This window comes from Haliotis rubra, unplaced genomic scaffold, assembly GCF_003918875.1.
Source record: "Haliotis rubra isolate DU_JTF1 unplaced genomic scaffold, ASM391887v1 Scf873, whole genome shotgun sequence".
Taxonomy (NCBI): domain Eukaryota; kingdom Metazoa; phylum Mollusca; class Gastropoda; order Lepetellida; family Haliotidae; genus Haliotis; species Haliotis rubra.
In genome coordinates, this window is record NW_025767605.1 from 186,611 (window position 1) to 207,991 (window position 21,381).

Genomic DNA, 21,381 nt, shown 5'->3' on the forward strand with positions numbered 1-21,381 from the left:
TAGCTGATGAGTGTATACCAAAGTCCTCTACAACTCCACATGTACGGAAACCATGGTTTAATACAGATTGTAGGCAAGCCAGAAAAGCGAGGAAAAAAGGCAGAGAACTATTTCCGCCATCACCCAACTGTCCATAACTTAAATAAATTTAGAATGCTCAATGCGAAGGCACGTCCGTACCTTCAAACAAAATAAACGGCAATCTTGGAGGAACTATGTCTCCAAAATCAATTCACGACGCCAATGTCCAGAGTATGGAACATGGTTCAAAGAATTAAAGGTAAAGGTTCAAAATCTGCTGTTCACCATCTTAAAGATGGCGATAATTTAATAACTGACAAATCTAAAATTGCAGATAAAATTGGTGAAACTCTTGCCAAAAATTCTTCATTGGCAAATTATGTCCCTGAGTTTCAGAGATATCAGAAACAACAGGAAAAGAAAAACTTAATTTTGAATCAAATAATGGTGAAGACTATAATGAAGTGTTTTCATTACATGAGCTATATACAGCTCTTGAGCAAGCTCATGACACTGCAGCTGGTGATGACAATATTCATTATCAGCTACTGAAACACTTACCTGAATCATGTCTGGTCACACTTTTAGATATATTTGACAAAATATGGACGCCTGGAAATTTTCCTCCCTCGTATGTAATGCCATTGTTGTCCCCATACCAAAACCTGGCAAGGATCATACTGATCCGTCGAATTACAGACCAATATCTCTAACTAGCTGTGTCTGTAAAACCATGGAACGATATGGTGAATAATAGATTAACTTGGTATCTTGAAACCAATAACCTGATAACAAATATTCAATGTGGTTTCAGGAAAATCGTAGTACCATTGATCATTTGGCACGCTTAGAATCCTTTGTCAAGAATGCTATAATTAATAAACAACATGCTGTATCAATTTTCTTTGATCTTGAGAAAGCTTATGATACGACCTGGAAGCATGGCATTTTAAAGGATTTACATGATTTCGGGTTTATGAGGCCGTTTGCCTCTCTTTATATCACAGTTTTTAAAAACAGACAATTTCAAGTCCGAGTGGGTTCAACCCTGTCTGATCATTATAATCAGGATCAGGGTGTCCCTCAAGGCAGTATTTTGTCAGTCACATTGTTTAGTATCAAGATAAACAGTTTATCCAAGGTTTTAAACGATTCAATTGATGGATCACTTTTGTGGATGATTTTAATATTTTTGTCGGTAAAATATGCATACTATTGAACGGCAATTGCAGTTGTGTTTAAATAAAATACATAAATGGTGTCTTGAAAACGGCTTTAAATTTTCCAAGTCCAAAACTAATTGTCTACACTTTTGTAGAAAATATAAACCGCATAAAGATCCTGAACTATCCTTAAATGGCACTCCCATCAAAGTTGTTAAGGAGGCCAAATTCTTGGGTCTAATTTTCGACTCCCATTTAACCTTTTGCCACATATTAAATCCCTAAAACTAAATGCCTGAAGGCACTTGATTTGTTGAAAGTTGTGTCTAATTCAAGGTGGGGGGGGATCAAGCTACCCTTCTCCACCTATATAGATCATTGGTTCGCTCGAAACTTGATTATGGCTCCATCGTATATGGTGGAGCCTGCAAAAGCAACCTAAAACTTCTTGATTCTGTTCACCACCAAGGCCTAAGACTTTGTCTTGGGTCCTTTAGAACCTCTCCTATTGATAGTCTCTATGTTGAAGCAGATGAGCCTTCTCTACACAACGTCGGATAAAATTATCCTTACAATACGTTACTAAACTCTATTCTAGCGATTCTAACCCTGCATTCAACTGTGTCTTTAATCCCTCTATGAGGATTTATACAACAAAAACCTTCTCTTGTTCCGCCTCTTGGGCACAGAATTAAGCCTTTCATTTCTGCTGCCGGCATTGAGCTGGAAAATATAGCTCCTTCCGTCTTCTTTCTTCTCCGCCTTGGCAATTGGTGAGGCCAGACGTTGACTTAACATTAACCACATTTAAAAAATCCGAAACTAATGATTTACAGTATAAACAAGAATTTAGTCAAATAAGAAATAAATATAATACCTATAAATCCTTATATACAGATGGATCCAAGGATGGTGGCGCGGTTGCTTGTGCCACTGTCATTGGGTCCAAAACAATATCTTCCAGACTACCCAATGACAGTTCAATTTTCACAGCAGAAGCAAACGCAATACTAACAGCTCTTAAATATATTAATAAACACCCTAAATATCAACAATATATCATCTTTTCAGATTCTCTTTCGTGTCTTCAGGCTATTAAAAATCTTTCTTGCAAACATCCACTTTTATTAGAAATTATTGAATTGTACAATGAACTTGCTACTGGCCAATGCGACATCGTCTTTTGTTGGTTACCCAGCCACGTTGGCATTTCTGGGAACACAATGGTTGATATTGCTGCCAAGGCAGCACTCAACAAATCTGTGACACCACTTCTTATTCCTTACTCTGATTACAAAGCTTGTATTAGAACCTATATCCGTGATCTGATGCAGAAGAAGTGGGACACCCAAGTAGGTATCAATAAATTACATGAAATAAAACCCTACATTGGTTACACTTACTTGGGTTGTCAGTCCAGATTTGAAGAGGTCATTATGCGGCGATGTCGCATTGGCCATACAAGGTATACCCATGAATATTTGCTTAAAGGCTAAGATCCTCCGTTTTTGCATCCCTTTGTGATGAAGAATCACAGTCAAGCATGTCTTGCTTGACTGCATCGAATATTCCATCACAAGGGATATCTATTTCAAAGTAAACACTATGAAGGATCTTTTAATAATGTCAGTGTTCATTTAATTATTGCTTTTTAAAAGAATTAGATTTGTTAAGTGATTTGTAAATAGATATATATTTTATTATTGGTAGTTTGAATTAGTAACTGAGATTGTTAGTGGCTGTACCTCAAAGGGGTTGAAGTATTGTAAAATTATTGTCCTCCTGAGAGGGTACGTAAGTCCCAAAACATTTAGTCAATTTTAAGTGTACCAGGTTTTTAATCGTAGAATATGTGTGCTTTTAATTTATGGCTAGATTTCTCTTCTGTCGCCAATGGCTGAAGGGATGGTGTAAATCCATCTAGGGTCCATGCAGGTAGCAAAGTAATGTAAGTCCCCATGGTCCCTGGTCTGGTGATCTACCTTCAGTTATTGGCGATTTATAGTCCATTTTTAAAACTGTATTGTTGTCCCCTATAGTTATAACGTTTTAGATTTAATTACTAGTTTTACATACATATCTGTGATATTCTAGTTGTTTTACTGTCCTTCGTCGGCAGGTTTTTATAATATACATATATTTCATTTCAATATCAAATGTTCTCGTCACGATATGGCTGAAATATTGCCGATGTGACGTTAAATATTAACTCACTCACTCACTCACTCACAATGCCGAACCGGCTCACATGGCCGAACCGGCTCACACGGCCGAGCCGGCTCACCAGTACATCTTCGAATGGATTCACCTGACCGAACTGATTCACGTAATCAAATGGGTTCACCTGACCGAACTGATTCACGTACTCGAAGGGGTTCACCAGGACGAACGGGTTCACATTCCCGACTCAGTTCACCTCAACATAGGTTTCAGTTCGACACACCATCAGCGTTTTGATTCCCGTAGTCGTTCAGTCTCGCCTGGTCGAGGTGGTTGGCCATTTCGATCCGGTTCACCTAGCCGTACAGTGTGTTTTCGTCAGAGTGATTCTCGAAGTCGGTCTCATTCACTTTAGGTGAATCAGGATATCCCGTCTTGTCAGTCTAGACTCAGAAGCATAATTTTGCGCACACTGTAACAATATTTACTTCTTCGGATCTCCAATCGTCATGTTCCTGGAGCAAACGTTGTCGGGAATGTGCTCCCTTATTAAGGACGTTTTTAGAGCATGTAGACATACTTGCTCCCAATGGCTGGCAGTCAGAGCTCGTTAAAAATTCAACAGTTGATCACCCGACAAACCCCCGTTTTTAACGACCGGTATTAACTGCTCGTCGTCCGCAGTTTCCCATGTCGGACGGTGATAATTTTATGGGCGCATCATTAGATGTCTTCTCGTGGTTCCGCCTCATCAAAACGCTCTGTGTTGCCAGTTGACTCACACATCCCATCTACGCCGTCCAAATCGCCCGAACCGATTCGCCACATCAATCGGGTTCGCCATACCAATGGATTCACCAGACCGAACCGTTTAAGCCATACCGAATTGATTCACCACACCTAATCGGTTAAGCCATACCGAATGGATTCACCACTAATCAATCGCTCGCCATACCGAATGGTTTCACCAGACCGTACTCATCAAATTGCCGAACCGGTTCACCACCAATCGGTTCGCCATACCAAATGGATTCACCAGACCGAACCGATTCACCACACCGAATCGGGTTCGCCATACACCTAATGGATTCACCAGACCGAACCGTTTTGCCAACGCCGTATGTGAATACGACATTGACTCAGTTTGCCATAATATTAAGACTGTTTCTTATCGCCGAAACAGTTCACATCATCGATTCAATTCACAACACCGAATCGATTCACCTCGGCCGGAACATTTCACCTCGCCTCACTGGTTCATCTGAGCGTTCTAGATCTCTCCATCAGCTGAGATCATTTAACCGTTTCGGATTACCGAACCGATCCAGATCAGTCACGATTCAGATCACATCGGACTGATTCAGATCACGTCAACTTTCCGGCTTACCACCCTGAACTGATTTACCAGCCGGCCCTATCGTCGAACCAGTTCACCTGGCCGTTCAAGATCAATGTACAGAGGTAGTAGCTTTGTGCTTCACCTTGCCGATTTGATTTACATGTGTTGTTAGTAGCGCAGTCATCTAGAGATATCACGCTCGGCACTTGACGGCCTGACGATCCCAGTTCTCAAGAGTCCTCCGTGGCTGGGGCTCATCTCATTCCAGATTTAATCTACCATCCGATCTTCACTTTTGATGAATGATTTGGTTCAACGATTCTACCCTTCGGTGTAGATATCAGTTCTGCAACCACCCGATAACTGGCATAACTAGATACGCTTGCGAGCCAAGAATACTCTACGACGCTCTGATGAGTCTTGTTACTACAGACTACTCGTAACAGCGTGTTTGTGTATCCCTTGGTGCAATTGTTGCAGACGCTCGCCATCTTCAGCTCCCTTTGTTTTACATGATAAGCAAGTTTCTGGACAGATAACAAATGGATGAAGTTCTTGCGCATGGTACCGCAATGTTTGTCAAATAGCCAGCATAGCTCAGCCCGAATTTATGGGTTGCGACTCGCCCGGTTAACCAAAGACCATGTTGTCGTATTTTTTTGTCACTGTGTAACGCGTTTGCAAATGGCGGACTACTGTTTGTTTACCGGAATTTTGATGATTAGAGTGACTATGAAGTGCCCTTGCAGAATTCTCTTGGTCCCACTTAATCGGATACCAAGTCCAGCCTATAAATGCAAGTAACAACGAACGCGCCATTCCCCGATAAGAGTGACTGTGTCGGGATTTTGACAGCCAGTCGAGAGAGACTGCTTATTGAGGGTGACGGACAGAAACACCCGTGAACGGTTTGCCTAGTCAAGCACTGAGTTCAGAGGTCACTGCATTATGCAAGGACTGTCACCAGGCAGCGATCTACTACCTATATCACTCCACCTGGCGCACCATTATTTTGTTCGGCCAAAAGAAACGTTCCTGAGGTCACCGATCCCTGAATTTCTACAATTTGTTTATAATGTGAACGCTCCTGTAGATTGACTGACAACCTCCATGCTAACATACTACATTGAGCACTCCGTCCAGAACTGACGTAGTTGCTCGACTTATTGAACGTTCTTATATCAGGAGATATCTTTTGTCAGAGGCAAGAGTGGTTAGACCTCTCATTTCCCTCGACCGCGATGGCCGTGGGGTAGCCTAGTGGTTAAAGCGTTGACTCGTCGCGCCGAAAGACCCGGTTCGATCCCCACATGGGCACAATGTGTTAAGCCCATTTCTGGTGCCCCGCCCGTGATTTTGCTGGATTATTGCTAAAGGCAGTGTAAAACTAAACTCAGTCAGTCAGTCAGTCCCTCGACCTGTGAGGCGCCTACCTTCACATCCGGATACATCCAGACTATTGGAAGTATCTTCGATTTACTTTATGGGGCGCCATTGATACCAATGGAGGATCCTGCTGTATGGGCATATGTGCAGCCCCGCGGGTTTTTACTCAGATACCCATTCTGATAACCAGCTACCTGCATTGTCGGCGTGACAATTGACAACAATATCGACGACTGTGTTCAAGCCCAGCAGGATCCAGTCGTCCTTCCTTTCCACAGACAGTTCACCATCAAGTTGCTCACGCAATTGGGATGGCTGCTAAATTGAGCAATCAGGGGGTAACACCGACCGCTGTTTCTTCTTATTGGGACAATATTCAACACGCCAGGTCATGATGTTTGTGCCCCAGGAGAGGTGGGACAAGATTCAGTGCAACGCACCGCTAGTGTTGGTCCAACCCACACCTTTTCGCCAGTGGCAGAAGTTACTAGGGTGGTTGGCGTCGGCACAAGTGTGACTGACTGACAGGGGCCAGCTGCAGCTTGCCCTCTTCAGATGGTTCTGTGCCCATACATCGGGGACGACAACCCCAGGGAGTTGATTCGTCTTCCCGCACAACTACATTCAGTCTTTCGTTGGTGGCTCAACAAGTGGAATGTTTGTGTTGGAGTCTCTAGGGTGCCCTTCATACCGACTCAACACCTATTCGTTGGCACATCTTGCAAGCTTGGGCGCTCACTTTCTCCATCAAGTGGCCTAGCAGTGGTCATCAGGAGAAAGGGCCCTTCATCACAACGAATTGGAATTCAGCATTGTCATTATCGCCTGTTCGGCACTCGGGACAACCATCAGCTTCAGCGCAGATGATCACCAGTTGCGATCGTTTCTGCTTTGTGTACAATCTGAATAAAATTCTGAATTTTATTTCTGATTTGTGTCTTCGATTCTTCTTGGACTTTGTGAGTTCCGATTCAATTACCCTTTCACTCTCCACGGACGGTGTCTGTGGGGTTGTGTCGAAGCAGGGGCTGGCCCGATACTGGTCGTCAGACCTTGGAAATCGTGGTAATGCGACTGTTTACACTTTCGCTAAGCTGCGTCCTTTCACTTTCATGAAGGTAGTGACTGAACACCACATTGCTCGGGAATCCCGGTCCCTGGAGCACTTGTGTTTAGTAAGTCAATGGGTTCGAACTGACCATCGCGAGGTTTCGCTTTTGAGACGCTGGAGGGTCGCCACCTCACTTACTGTCCTCTGCTCCACGGATTAATTACGTCAGTGAAGTGAGTCATTCCCCGGCGTTACACCCCGTAGCGTTACCTTTAAAGCATCGCAAAGAGCGCCCGTCTGCGTAAGAGACTGTTTATACCCTTGTCTACTGCTTCCAAGGCGGAAGTCTCTCGCGACAACACTCTCATATTGGCTACGAGCTACAATACTACGAGCCTACACTTTTGCCGGTTTGCCACCACCTCTGACGCAGTCAACCCTCATGAAACCAGGGCATTGGCTTCTACTATGGCGTTGCATAGCAACTGCTCGTTAACTGCCATAATGGAGGGTTGTTTTTGGCGATCTGACACAGTATTTTCGTCTCATTACCTCAGAGATGTGTCGGTGACGGATATTCAAGGCCTTCATCAGTTTGGACCACTCGTCCTTGCCCAGCAGTTATCAGCGGCACAACATCGCAGATAATGAACTTCCTTGTGCTCCGATGCTATATGGATCCCACTGTGCAGTTGATCCCAAGTCGCGATCGTTTCTGCTTGTGTACAATCTGAATAAATCTGAAAAACTTTTTCTGATTTACGTCTTCCGGGATTTAGATTTCTCCTCTCATTTGTTTGAGACTACAGAGAGTCGCCACCTCACTTACTGTCCTCTGCTCCACGGAGTAATTAAGTCAGTGAAGTGAGTCCTTTCCAGTGTTACACCGAGCCGTTCATGCTCCTAAGTGCCTATACACATCTATGTGATATTATTGTGGTAAGTAGTGGAAGTCATAAGATGATGTTGTGGTACTGAACGTTAAAATTGTGAGTTTTACCGATTCAATTTCTCTTTCACCCTCCTCGGGACGGTGTCTGTGGGGGTTGTTTCGAAGCAGGGGCTGGCCCGATACTAGTTGTTAGACTTTTATTACGGGGTACCTTGGAAATCGCGATGCGACTGATTACACTCGTTAAGCCACGATCCTTTCACTTTGTGAAGGTGGTGACTGAACACCACATTGCTCGGGAATCCCCGGTCCCTGGGAGCAATTGTGCTTAGTAAGTCAATGGGTTCGAACTAACCCTCGCGACGTAGTAACTTGGTAGTTATTGGCCTACCTTGTAGTTGCTTCCTCACGGTAGTTTGGGCATAACACTTACCTGTTATCGCTGATTTTGGGTAATCTATGACCCACCTTCCTACCGTGGGATAAGTGCAAGTCGTGAGATAGGATAAGTTTAAAAATTTGAAAATTTTAACTATAAATTGTATATTTATATACTTATCCTATCTCACGCGATAAAGTCCCTCCCTACCTCCCTACTACATAGATTACCACCGTTCTGATTTTGTCCTTTTATGGCTCCAAGATCGAGAATGAGTATGTGAGGTGATCACGTGGGTGAGGACTGCGCATGCCTCGTGCTGTCATGGACTAGTGAGCACGACTGACACAGAAGGCACGCACAGCACGGGAGAGGGGCAAGGTAGGCCTTGGAGCAAAGTTTTAATTCGTTTCCACTCATGGTCGAATGAAGAGAGAGAGGTGCAAGTCGTGAGATAGGATAAGTATATAAATATACAATTTATAGTTTAAATTTTCAATTTTATCCCCCGCCGCACGAAGCGGGAGATATAGTATTAGGCTTCGTTCGTCCGTCCGGACGTACGAATTGGAATATCTTAAGATCCGTTGACTAGATTCTTTTTATAGTTGGTACCTAGGTTCATCACAGTATAAGAAAGGTCCCAGTCAGGTTTGGTGACCTTGACATTCATTTCAAGGTCACAAGGGGACTTTAACGTTTTACTCTTGTCAGCGAGATACCTCAAGAACCATTCACTGGATTTTCTTCATATCTGACATCCAGCTTTATCTAGGAAAGGCACAGGGCCCAGTCAATTTTGGTGACCTTCACTTATTTTTCAAGGTCATGGTGACACTTTGAAGGTATCGGCATATTAACCTGCATGTTATGCTTGTCAGCGAGATACCCCAAGAACCATTCCTTGGATTTTCTTCATATCTGACACCAAGCTTTATCGAGGAAAGGCACAGGGCTCAGTCGATTTTGGTGACCTTCACTTAATTTCCAAGGTCACAAGGACACTTTGAAGATTTCAGCATGTTAACATAGTCAGCAAGATATTGCAAAAAACATTCTCTGGATTGTTTTCATATTTGACACCAAGCTTCACCTAATGGCGCAGGGCCCAGTCTATTTTGGTGACCTTCACATAATTTTTAAGGTCACTGTGACACGTTGAAGATTTCAGCATGTTAACCTGAATTCACTGGATTTTCTTCATAGACTTTCAAGACTTCCTTTGAATTTTTTTCAATAAACAATTTCTTTAGTACAACTTTTGCATATTTCATACACTATGACATTCATGTCAAGGTCAAAGTCAGTCTTGAAAATATTTGTGTGTTTGAACAACTACAGAGCAAGATATCAAGAGAGGTTGACTGGTCATGTTTTTGTTGACATTTAACTTCATCTTAAAGGTCACATGCAACGTAAAACACAACTTTGCAGATTCTGATACCTTTCGATATGGACTTACTGAAACAAATCATCAAAAATGCAAATTCAGCTTATAAAGTTGAAAAATAACTCGAAAAAAAACCGCGCAAAATCAGAGTTCAAACGATTCACTAATTTTCTCCCAGCGCTTGGGGGAAAAAGTGGTTTCAACAGCTGTGCTGCGCTGTGCTGGGCTGCGCTCATAGTACATGCGCAGTGAAATAGGTTCGCGCAGCTTGGAAGCGGGTTGTCTGGTGAATACTCGGTGATGGCTTTGGTGTGAGCTATTTTTCTAATGTTTTGTTGATATTTCACAGGCACGAGCTTTTTATATGTTATGACAGTAGATTACCTATTTAACTGTTTATATAATTTCATTTGTCTATTTCACCACATGTTCTTCTTACCGAGTCACTTTCTCAGTTCGATACTTAAAAGCAATGTCATTATTTAGCGTTGACAGAATTTCTAACTATGATATAGATATGTCGTTGTCACAGACAAAACTCAATGTCTTGTTTTATTGACACCTATGTGTCTGCCTGCCTGTCTGCTAATGACAATATTCAATACACAACTTCGATCACTGACCACATGCAATTTGAACTTAACACCTATCAGGCTATACACTATAAACAAAACGCATTGATTTATGGCCCGAGTTCGGTCTCTGTCACATTATGTAATTACACAGACAGGCAGGTGTGATACTTGTACACATGACATGTTATGATGTCTGTTGATTGCAAAATGTTATACACAAAAAATGATGGCTGATTTAAGCCTTTCTATGGGTATCATACTATTTTACAAATTTCAACATAAACTTATTGAAAGAAAGACATGTTAGGTGTTTATCAATATATGAAAACGTATTCAACACTCAAGAAATCTCATAAAATATCTTTGAGATGACCCCTTGTGCCTGTAGGCAGCACATGCATTTCATGCCAAGTGAGTCAATGGTCCATCGTCATACCTGGCTGTTCGACCTGATTGTCATCTGTAGTCTGATCTATTATTTTCAGCAGCTATTTGATTTTTTTCCAAGTTTTGCCCGATTTTATGTGTACACATGCTTTTCTGGATATCCTATTACGCACCAAACTGAAGGCCCAGTTAAGCCAATGTGGGTTATTTCAACATATGCTATTTTCAATTGTGTAAATTTTAGGGATACAGAGTAACAGCCTAAAAACAGTTTTTTTCTCTTTACGACAGTACTTTAATACTTGATTAGCCTTTTCCCCTGAAACTTGTTTCTGATCCACAAGTTTGATTGAATAAAAGAATTAAATATCCATCTCGCCTCATAACCCATGAAACTTTATAATTTGTCCTGTGGCGCTCGTGATCATGTGTGATTACTTGTTTTCTGTAAAATTTTTGATGTACAAATAATAATGAGATGTTTATACAGCAGAGTTTATACAGTAGATTGGGCTTGGTGGATAAGTGCATCATAAGCGAATGGAATGAAGTATCCTTGGTCTCGGTTGATGGTGGGCTTTTGGCGTTTGATGTCGGGACGTTTCGCCTCTATAGCTCTGCCCACAATCACAGTTTATTTTGTAGATGACACATTTTGGGTTGTTGTTTTTTACGGTGGCGTTTTTTCTTCCATTGGCATGGAGAATGTTATTAAGGCTGGAGGACGCGGAGAAGGTGCTATCTATGCCAGCTTGTTGTTTTAGGAGACGGCTGATTTGATGTGACGGTTTGCCAATGTAGGGGATGGATATCTTGATGGGGGCTGAATCTGGTTTGGGTCTTTTGGTAGGAGGTGACAGGGTTGCAGCAATGGTTCTGTTGACTATTTGGGATGGAAAGTGGTTAAGTTCTACGAAGACTTTCTTGAGGTGTTCGATTTCATCTTATATTTTAGTTGAACAGATGTTCTTGGCCCTTCTGGTTAATGTGGAGATGATGCCGGTCTTAACTTTAGGTGGATGATTGGAGTTGTAGTGGATGTACTGATCCGTATGGGTAGGTTTTCTATATACAGTGGTCTGGAGTTGGTTGCAGGAGGTACGGGACACAAGGACGTCAAGGAAAGGTACTTGCTGGTTCTGCTCGGTTTCCATGGTAAACTTGATGCCGGGATGTTGGTTGTTGAGATGGGTGAGAAGCTGAGTGGGGTCTTGCTGAGGTTGGAGGATGACGAAGGTATCATCCACTTTGCGATACCAACGTGTAGGTTTGAAGGGTGCAGTATCTAGTGCTTTATCTTCCAGGTCTGTCATGTAAATTTCGGTTAGGATGGGGGATAAGGGGGAGCCCATGAATTTGTTCATAGATCTCGTCCCCCCGGGTGAAGTAAGCGGAGTTGATGCAGGCTGAGGTGAGACTGATGATGGAGTCAGTTGAGAGGCTGGTGTTGAGGGGTTGTTGAAGTTTATCAATTCTGTGGCGTAAGGCTTGGAGCGCGCTCCTTCTCTGGGTACATTACAGGCTGTCCTTTGTCTACTCGCTGGCTTCATCAGCTTTCTGCCTAGCCAATTATGTTAATTATGTTGTTTTCTTTGTAACATTGTTACATCCAGTATATATATACTTCCCCCTTCTTCATGTTCCATTATGCTTGACAATGGTACAAGAATCTGTATCGAAACGTCGCACTCACAAATAAAAAGAAGTTGTTATCAATAAAGTTTGTTCTATATTGTCCTTCCCAACTTCTAAAATGCCACTCAAAGAAGTTATCCCAGGTTTTAGTTTTCTGATTTCAATTTACAATGGGTAAATCACCCTGAATTCCCAGCCAAGGGCTATTTTGGAAGCTTGACCACTGCTGCAACAAGTTGGATATTATCATCACTATATTGTTGTCATCTGTGCCTTAATATTGTAATTCCTTTGCTGTAATTTATATAGATTTATAAACGTAGTTAAATTTTTCCTTATCCTGACTCGTGCTTAATTGCTTGTCTCTTTCTTCTTGCGAATGATAGTGGAACACCTGAATCCCCTTTTGAAGCTCCCATAAAAAAAGCAGACGTAAAATCACTCACCCAGTGTTATCTCCCTTGTGACTCTTTTAGGCAGGAAACCACATCACGTGTTTGGACATGCCCCTCACTCTCTCCTTCTTCGCCCTTGAGGACGGTTGTGAGAGCGTCTGGGTCCCCTATACAGCATTATATCCTTTAAACTTTTAGGCCTTGCTACTAAATTAGCTGTATAAGGTTTTAGGATTGATATACCAACAATATGGTTTGAAATTTGATCAAAATTATCTGTATTTGTTGACGTTGTTGACATGTGTTTTCATCATGGTGATTTTTTATGAAATCTTGCAGTCGTTGTAAACTCTGATTGTCATTGCTGATCCACATTTAATATGTCCTAATTATATTTCTCCATGTTCTTCCAGCTTTCGCTGTCAGTTTTGTCAGCATTTAACTGAAGTTCAATTTAATAATTATTTATATTCCATTTTTAGGCGTGCCAAGGACAGGAGCAGACGACTTTCTCAAGTCATGTCTAAACCAAATGATTGTGTTAATAACCGTTTGTTGTTGCCTACTGACATTCACCATTCAAGTAGTTTACCGGCTGCGTCTACGGAGCAGGTCGCTGTGTCTGATGGCTCTGGCTCTAAGAAGAGGTCATCTACTTCAACGATAACATCATCGCAGTCGAAGAAGATGAGGGCATCATCTTACCGGAAGAAGAAGTCGTCTACTAAGACTCCGGCGAAGTCTTCTCATGAGGCAGCACTTCAGACGAGGTCGTTTGCTACTGAGATCATCCCAGCAGATGAAGTAGACGTCTATGATGAGCCTCCCATCCTCATCCTTGATGTGCCAGTGAGGAAAAAGACAAGGTCTTCATCTACGGCAACAGCAGCAGTCATCACAACGCAGACATCAGATAGAGATGGCAGTTCGTCACAAGTGCCGCAGTCCGCGGGAGAAGCGTCGACACTCTCAGGTGCTCCCCTCCCAAGAAGCCCAAGGCTATTCCATCAGATTGTTACAACAGGTAGGTTAAAATCTTCCTTACAGGGATTCACTGTGTGTATGCTGTATCTAGCTTAGAAACAATGCGACAACTCATACGTCCATTAGACTACCTCACCAGCATAGCTCTACAGGATGCGTATCTTCACATCCCGATACATCTGGACTCAAGGAAATATCTACGATTCCTTTTCAACGGACGTCACTTCCAATGGAAGGTGCTACCATTTGGAATATCGTCGGGCCCCTGGTTGTTTACTTGAGTGACAAAGCCAATCATCGCCTATCTACATCATCGAGGTCTACGCAGTGCATTTTACCTGGACGACGGATTCAAGCTCATCCAGATCCCAGTCAACTCAGACTCCAACTAGCCTTCACGATCAGGCTACTTACACAACTAGGATGGCTAGTTAATCTCCTCAAATCGGAACTACAACCCACACAGGATCTGCAATTCCTAGGAATACGATTCATCACATCGCAGAATTGCATAGTCGTCCCCGAGGAGCGTTGGATCAAGTTACAACCGATGATATCTCAAGCACTACTCTCTCCATTACCACTATGAAAGTGGCAGAGCCTACTCGGTCTCCTCACGTCAGCACAAGACGTGACACGCAGAGGAAGTCTACAACTGCGCCTACTACAAGTGTTTGTGAACGTTCATCTAGACAGTTCGGACTCCTTCGGACTACTGGACGGATCGAAACCATATCTCCTATGGTGGACACGAAGGTCGAATGTTTGCGGAGGAACCTACTTATCAGAGCCGGAGTACAACAGTCATCTCTATGTAGATGCATCACTACAAGGATGGGGAGCCCACCTCGACAACGAAGTGGCAGCAGGAAAATGGTCGAGTCAGGAGCAAAGTCTACACATCAACATGCTCGAGATGAAAGCAGTCGTAAACGCCTTACTACTACTAAGAATGTGATAGCAGACGCCCTATCTCGGCCAACACAACCATCCCCGACGGAATGGATTTTACACCCAGAAGCATTCAGATGCATCATACAAAAGATAGGATCTCCACTAATAGACCTGTTTGCTACAAGGTTCAACAAACAAATACCAACATTCGTCTCTCCGATTCCGGATCCACAAGCATGGGCAACAGATGCTCTAAGCATCCCATGGGAAGGAATAAACGCATAAGCGTTTCCACCTCATGAAGTAAGAGCACTGGCGTCGACACTTGCTCCACATGGAAATTGCTCAAGCTCGACAATAATGGAGAGCTGCTATTGGAAGTTGGAGACGTTGTTTGCCAACCACTACCTCAGAGACATTGCTACCGAGGATGTCTCCGGTATCCACCAGTTTGGGCCTCTTGTTGTAGCACAACAATTGACAGTTCCTCAAAGACTCTGAGATGAATCTCACCCTTTATCACATGACTTGTAAAAGCCGCCGCTCAGAGAGTTGAAGCTTAGAGTCCGTGCGCACGTCTAAAGGTAGGCTAGCATGAGTGACAGACCCTATACTTGTAAGGACTTACTCGTATATGAAGAAGGGTCACTTCTCCATTGATGCGGAAATCAATCATGGAGTTGTATAAATCCACTTTTACTGTCAGGAGAAGCGGTTCCAGAAAATCTGACATATTGTGGTCACCCCAAACTCGTCAGAGGAAGCTGGAAGGAAGGATCAGTATATACTTTAAGAAGTTCCCACAGGGGGGTATGCAGGACGTAAATCAGCATGGAATCCAGAGTGGCTTGACCCACCACCTGTTCCGTTGGATTCTACAAGCAATTAAGCATGAGTCAGGATAAGGAAAAATATGTAATTTTTAGATTAAAATTGATATTTTATACTTATCCTGACTCATGAGGTAAGCCCTCCCAACCTCCCCTCATGGCACTCTGGATTCTCACAACCGTCCTCAAGGGCGAAGAAGGAGAGAGTGAGGGGCATGTCCAAACACGTGACGTGGTTTCCCGCCTAAAAGAGTCACAAGGGAGATAACACTGGGTGAGTGATAAGTATAAAATATAAATTTTAGTCTAAAAATTACATTTTGCAGAATACATTTGTTCATTGTATAAAATGCATATGTCTTTGTTTGTTTTTGGTTTCACAACAAGATCTTTTACATGCAGTATTCTGGTCAACAAAATGTTTCAGCTTGGAAATCAACAGGTAACAGAATAGAACCATGTATTTGGTTAAATAATAGTTTGAACAACCCCCCTAAAAGGACACCCAACTGCACTATATTAAACGTGCAACGGGGGATATAGTATTAGGCTCCGTCTGTTCGTCCATCTGTACATACGAATTGGAATATCTTAAGAACCGTTTACTTGATTCTTTTCATATTTGGTACCTAGATTTGTGACCTTGACTTTCATTTCAAGGTCACAAGTGGACTTAAACGTTTTACCCTTGTCTGTGAGATATCTCAAGAACCCTTCACTGGATTTTCTACATATTCGACACCAAGCTTCATCTGAGGAAGACGCAGGGTCCTGTTGATTTTGGTGACCTTCACATTATTTTCAAGGTCACAGTGACACTTTGAAGATTTCAGCACGTTAACCTGCATGTTAAGATTGTCAGTGAGGTATCTCAAGAACCATTCACTGGATTTTCTTCATACTTGAAACCCAAGCTTCATCTAAAGAAGGCGAAGGGTCCAGTTGATTTTGGTGACCTTCACATAGTTTTCAAGGTCACAGCGACACTTTGAATATTTCAGTTTGTTCACATACATGTCTTCCTTTTCAGTGAGACAAGTCTCACAAATGATTCACTGTATTTTCTTCATATTTGACACGAAGTCATCATCTAGGGAAGGTGCAGGTTGACTGGTCACGCTTTTGTTGACTTTTAATTTCATCTTAAACTACAACCTTCATTTTCATTACTTTTTAAGTTTGACTGGATAATTTGCAGCGGATTTGATAAGGATTATGTCACCTCAGAGACCTTTTTTTTTTTAAAAGCCATTGTTTGAGAATGATTTTTATTTCTCAGCCTTACTTTGTGTTTTCCATTTTTACCAATATGAAGATTTAAGATGTCATTACGCTTTCAGATATTAATCATCGCATTCTGAGATTCAAGAACTACATGATAGCTATGGTGAACAAGTCAGTTCTTCCCTTGAAGTTCCTCATCCCACTACTTGGAGAAAGGTATGTTAACTTAATTATTTGGTACTGTATGTTACCATTTACAAAGATTCTATATTGTTGTTCAATGTCACACACAGCAATTTCCAAGCTATATGATGGTGGTCTTGAGGTAATCAAGTCTGGACCAGACTATCCAGTAATTGATATCATAGGCCTCAATCTGCACAGTTGGGATACGATGGCATGCATTCAACAAGTCAGAGAGCCTGGACACTCATTCCTGGACACTCGTTCCTGTTAGATGTTTCTTACGACTAGCATGGGTTACTGGAGATTCGACCGGGTGAAGATCCGGGTTAGAATTGGTCTACAGCAACCGATGCTTGTCGTAAGAGGCGACTAACGAGATCGGATGGTTAGGCTCACTGACTTAGTTTACTCATGTCATCGTATCCCAATTGTGTAGATTGATGCTCATGCTGTTGATCACTGCTTTGTTTGGTCCAGACTAGATTACTTACAGATGGCCGCCATATTGCTGGAATATTGTTGAGTGTGTCGTTAAAGAACAAACCAAACCAAATGCTGGACATTCATTCTGTATGTGACACAACTTATTGTTGTTCAATATGAATTGTAATCCTTTGTATTTATGATCACGCAAGAGTTCATGAACCATGACCATGGGAACAAAAGGGTTGCTTTGACGTGTTCTTTGATTTTGACATCTACTGCTGCATTTTATCAGGTGACTTCAAAAGGGTAAGAGTGGCCAAAGCAAAATATCACATTTGAGGTCATTCATAAAGCATGTGTGCCATCTTCACTAAATAGCTTTCTTTGCAGTTATTCATTGAAACTTTTTGCATGAAATGATTATGTAATTGGAATATATGTGTATGATGATCTCATCAGTGATTTGTCTCTATCTATGGGTTTCTTAAAGCAGTGCTTGAACATATCAGGGATATCTCATTTCCAGAGGTGTCTTTTATGCTGCTCTTTATTCTTTTTGAGGTGATACACAAATCTCTTATACCCAGTCTAAATGTCATCCTCAAATATTCAATGTCATGTCCTGAAAACAGCTTGTTAACTCGAAAAATATTTACTGTACTATATTGAAACTTGAGTTTTTTCATCCTAGGGCTGAGTCAATGATCAGACATAGAATACCATGTTATATAAGGTGTTAGTCAAAGTATTTCATAGAACCTTTGCCATTTTCATTCTGAACACACAAAACAATATTGTGGTTTTGATTTTTAAATCAGGTAGCTTGGTAGGTAGGTAGGGATTTTCATGAACAGCTTTCAGCAGTACTCATTATTTTGCTGTGCAAAGATAGAAAGTCCTTTGTCATGATGATTTCAAGTTAAGCCTTTAGTCAATTCATTTCAGAAGTTCATTAAGTCAGTGCACTGCACATAGAAAAAGCATGTAGTGTAACTGAATCCTCCTCGCCCTCCTCTCCCAGGGACACATCGCAATGTTCATTGACACAGATGATATGTGTGATTATATGAGTTTTAATTGGGAAAATGGTGATCAGGAAAAGTGGAGCAAATATCAGGCAAATTAATTTTTAGTGAAAAGAAATAGCTCAGAAGCAAGTTAGTTATGTAATCAGAACGAATATGTTGTTTTTATTGGCCTAAAATACCCTTTTTCAATTTTAAAGCCTTATGTTTATTTGCCTGTTTTCTTGTTTGTTTACGGGGCAGTGGGGTAGCCTAGTGGTTAAAGCGTTGGCTCATCACGCCGAAGACCGGGTTTGAATCCCCACATGGGTAAAGTGTGTGAAACCCATTTCTGGTGTCCCCTGCCGTGATGTTGCTGGAATATTGCTAAAAGCGGCGTAAACCTAAACTCAGTCAGTCTCTTTTGTTTATCGTTTATCGCCGCACTCAACATTATTCCAGCTATATGATGCGGTCCTTTACACAACTGAGTCTGGACCAGACAACCCCGTGATTGGCATTGGCGTACACAATTAGAGCACATTGAAATGCATCAACCAAGTCAGCAAGCCTAACCACCCAATCCCATTATTTGCCCCTTACGACAAGCATAGGTTGCTAAAGATCATTTCTTACCCTGATCTTCACCGTTGAAGAAGCCTTATGTAATGTGGTGTCTTATTTACTTGTATCAAATGAAAAGTTGTATACACCTTTTGGAAATATATGAGCATATAATACTAATTGCTGGAAGTAATTATAGCTTTGTTGTCAAGGTAGCTACTAAACTAACGCTTAGTCTCTGAATATATAATTTTGATAGTAACAAATAGACCCATTTAAATTGAAAAGGAGCTCCAGTGACTTGGGAGATTCAGGGGAAATCTAGACTTGCTTCATGTAGGGCTTTAGCATTGCAGGCAGGGCACGGCAGTAGGGAAAATAAGCTGGTTCAGGGACTGTACGACAGATTAGGTAGCTACAGGCATGGGAATATTGGTTTCAAAGCTGTACATCTTTGTTATGGATCAGTAATGTCATAGGACATTGTATTTGGTTAAAGCTCCGGGGAATCCTCTTGGATGTTCCTGAATTGCAAGGTCAAATTCAGTTTCAAGATACAGGCTATTTGCCATCCCAGAGATCAACTGCTTGTTGTCCTTTAACAACATAATGTAATTGTAGCTTGGCTGGTAATGGTGGTGTGTGGTCCTGTGCATAGTGTTCAGGTCACAAATCAGTTGAAGTTAAGCAACGTTGAGCTTGGAGAGTCCTTGGATGGGTGACCGTGTTTGGCAGCTTGACTCCTGAGAGTTTCTTGGATTTCAATCCTGCCCCACAATGAAACACATGTAATACATGTGGTCTTACCTTAGGCAAGTGAGTTTAATTTTTTCAAAATTGCCTCTGTTCACCCAACAGAAAATGGGTACCTGGTGGGATAAATCTATAACTATAACTTTCTAGTGCCTAGCAGGCAACTTTGGTTATCCGGGGTAATAATGTTGAGCTGTTTGTACACGCTTTGAGCATGCCCCTTTGTGGTGTGGAGTATTGTGCGGTATAAGTACTCTCATTATTATTATCCCCCTGGCATGTAATGCGGGGGGGATATAGTCGACGTCTTCGTCTGTCTGTCTGTCCATCCGTAATAATTTTGTATCCGGAGCATAACTCAAAATTCGTTCAATATTTTTCAACAAAAATTAGATAGATATATTAAGCAGAACCTAAGGTGGTACCTTTTGCTATTTACAGATTTTTTGCTTTTTTATTTTTCTCAGTTTCCATGGAAACGATTCAGACTTAGTCTTAAAAGGAGGAGTGCATTTTTGCTATTTGCGGATTTTTGTCATTTTTAATTTTTCTTGGTTTCCATGGGTTTGGACTTAGTCTTAAAAGGGAGGGGTGGGCTTCGTTTTCAGAGCACAACTTGAAAACCTTTCAATATTTTTTAACATAACGTGGCAGATATATAATGCGACAGATCCCAAAGTGGTGCCTTTTGCTATTAACAGATTTTTGGCATTTTTATTTTTGCCCAGACTTAGTCTCAAAAGGGAGGGGTGGGCTTGCTATTTTTCATGATATTTAGGCATATTTGAGGCAACATTGATGGTTACTACTGTTGTTGAAGAAGAAACAACCGAACATATTTGAACATGTGTGCCAGGACCAGACTTGGCGAAAGTCTATGTGGATATAGGTGTGATAAAAGCTGTGTATTTGTTCCAGGTGAGACCCAGAGTTTGTTTTCTTTGAAAACATTGTCAAGCAAGAGGTGAATGTTAATTATTCATTTGTTTTGACAGCACATTTCTGAGCACTGGCCTGAAATATAACCTGGAATTTATCCTGTTCTGTAAGTATTTATTTTTCCAAATATCTAATATTACCAAGAAATATTTATTATATCATTATTTATCATCCAATGTATTTTGAATATTTTATTGGGTACAATGTTGAAGAAACTTTATGGATAACAGCCTATGTACATCTTGGACTTCCATGCCTTTCCCTTTGTCAACTCACTGGCTGTATCAGCTTACTGCCTAGCAATCATGTTAATTATGTTGTTTTCTTTGTTACATTCAGTATATATACATCCCCTCCTTCTTTGTTACATTCCTGCTTGACAACGGTCCAAGAATCTGTATCGAAATGTCTTGCTCACAAAATGAAAGAAGTTATTATCCATAAAGTTTCTTTAGTATGGTACGTCACAACTTCTAAGATGCCACTCAAAGAAGTTATTTTGCTGGGGTTAAATATCCTAGACCAATTCACCACCATCATCTTCTTAGCTTGATTCGAAATGAACATGGAAAGAGAAGCATAAGGTGGAGCAGTTTGGAAGCTGACCAAATGTTATCCCCGGTCCAAGGTATTTATCATGATATATACACTGGATAATGGCGGATGTCATGATGTAACAAGTGAAATATTCATTGCCTGGGCTCATAATATCAAAACATTTGTATTGTGATGGTTGAATCTCATCATATACTTTGCAGGTTAGCCTTGTGTAGCAGGGCGTAGAGTCATCCCACAGATGACATC

At 41.6% G+C, this 21,381-nt stretch overlaps 1 protein-coding gene across 1 annotated transcript in view; it reads left to right on the forward strand.

Moving 5' to 3' along the window:
* Positions 1-21,381, forward strand: part of LOC124263234 (autophagy-related protein 9A-like) — a 216,914-nt gene that overhangs the window by 65,692 nt on the left and 129,841 nt on the right. Inside the window, exons 9-10 of the mRNA XM_046697826.1 lie at positions 16,822-16,921; positions 20,634-20,683. Coding sequence (XP_046553782.1) covers positions 16,822-16,921; positions 20,634-20,683 — 150 coding nt within the window. The remainder of the gene's footprint in view (positions 1-16,821; positions 16,922-20,633; positions 20,684-21,381) is intronic.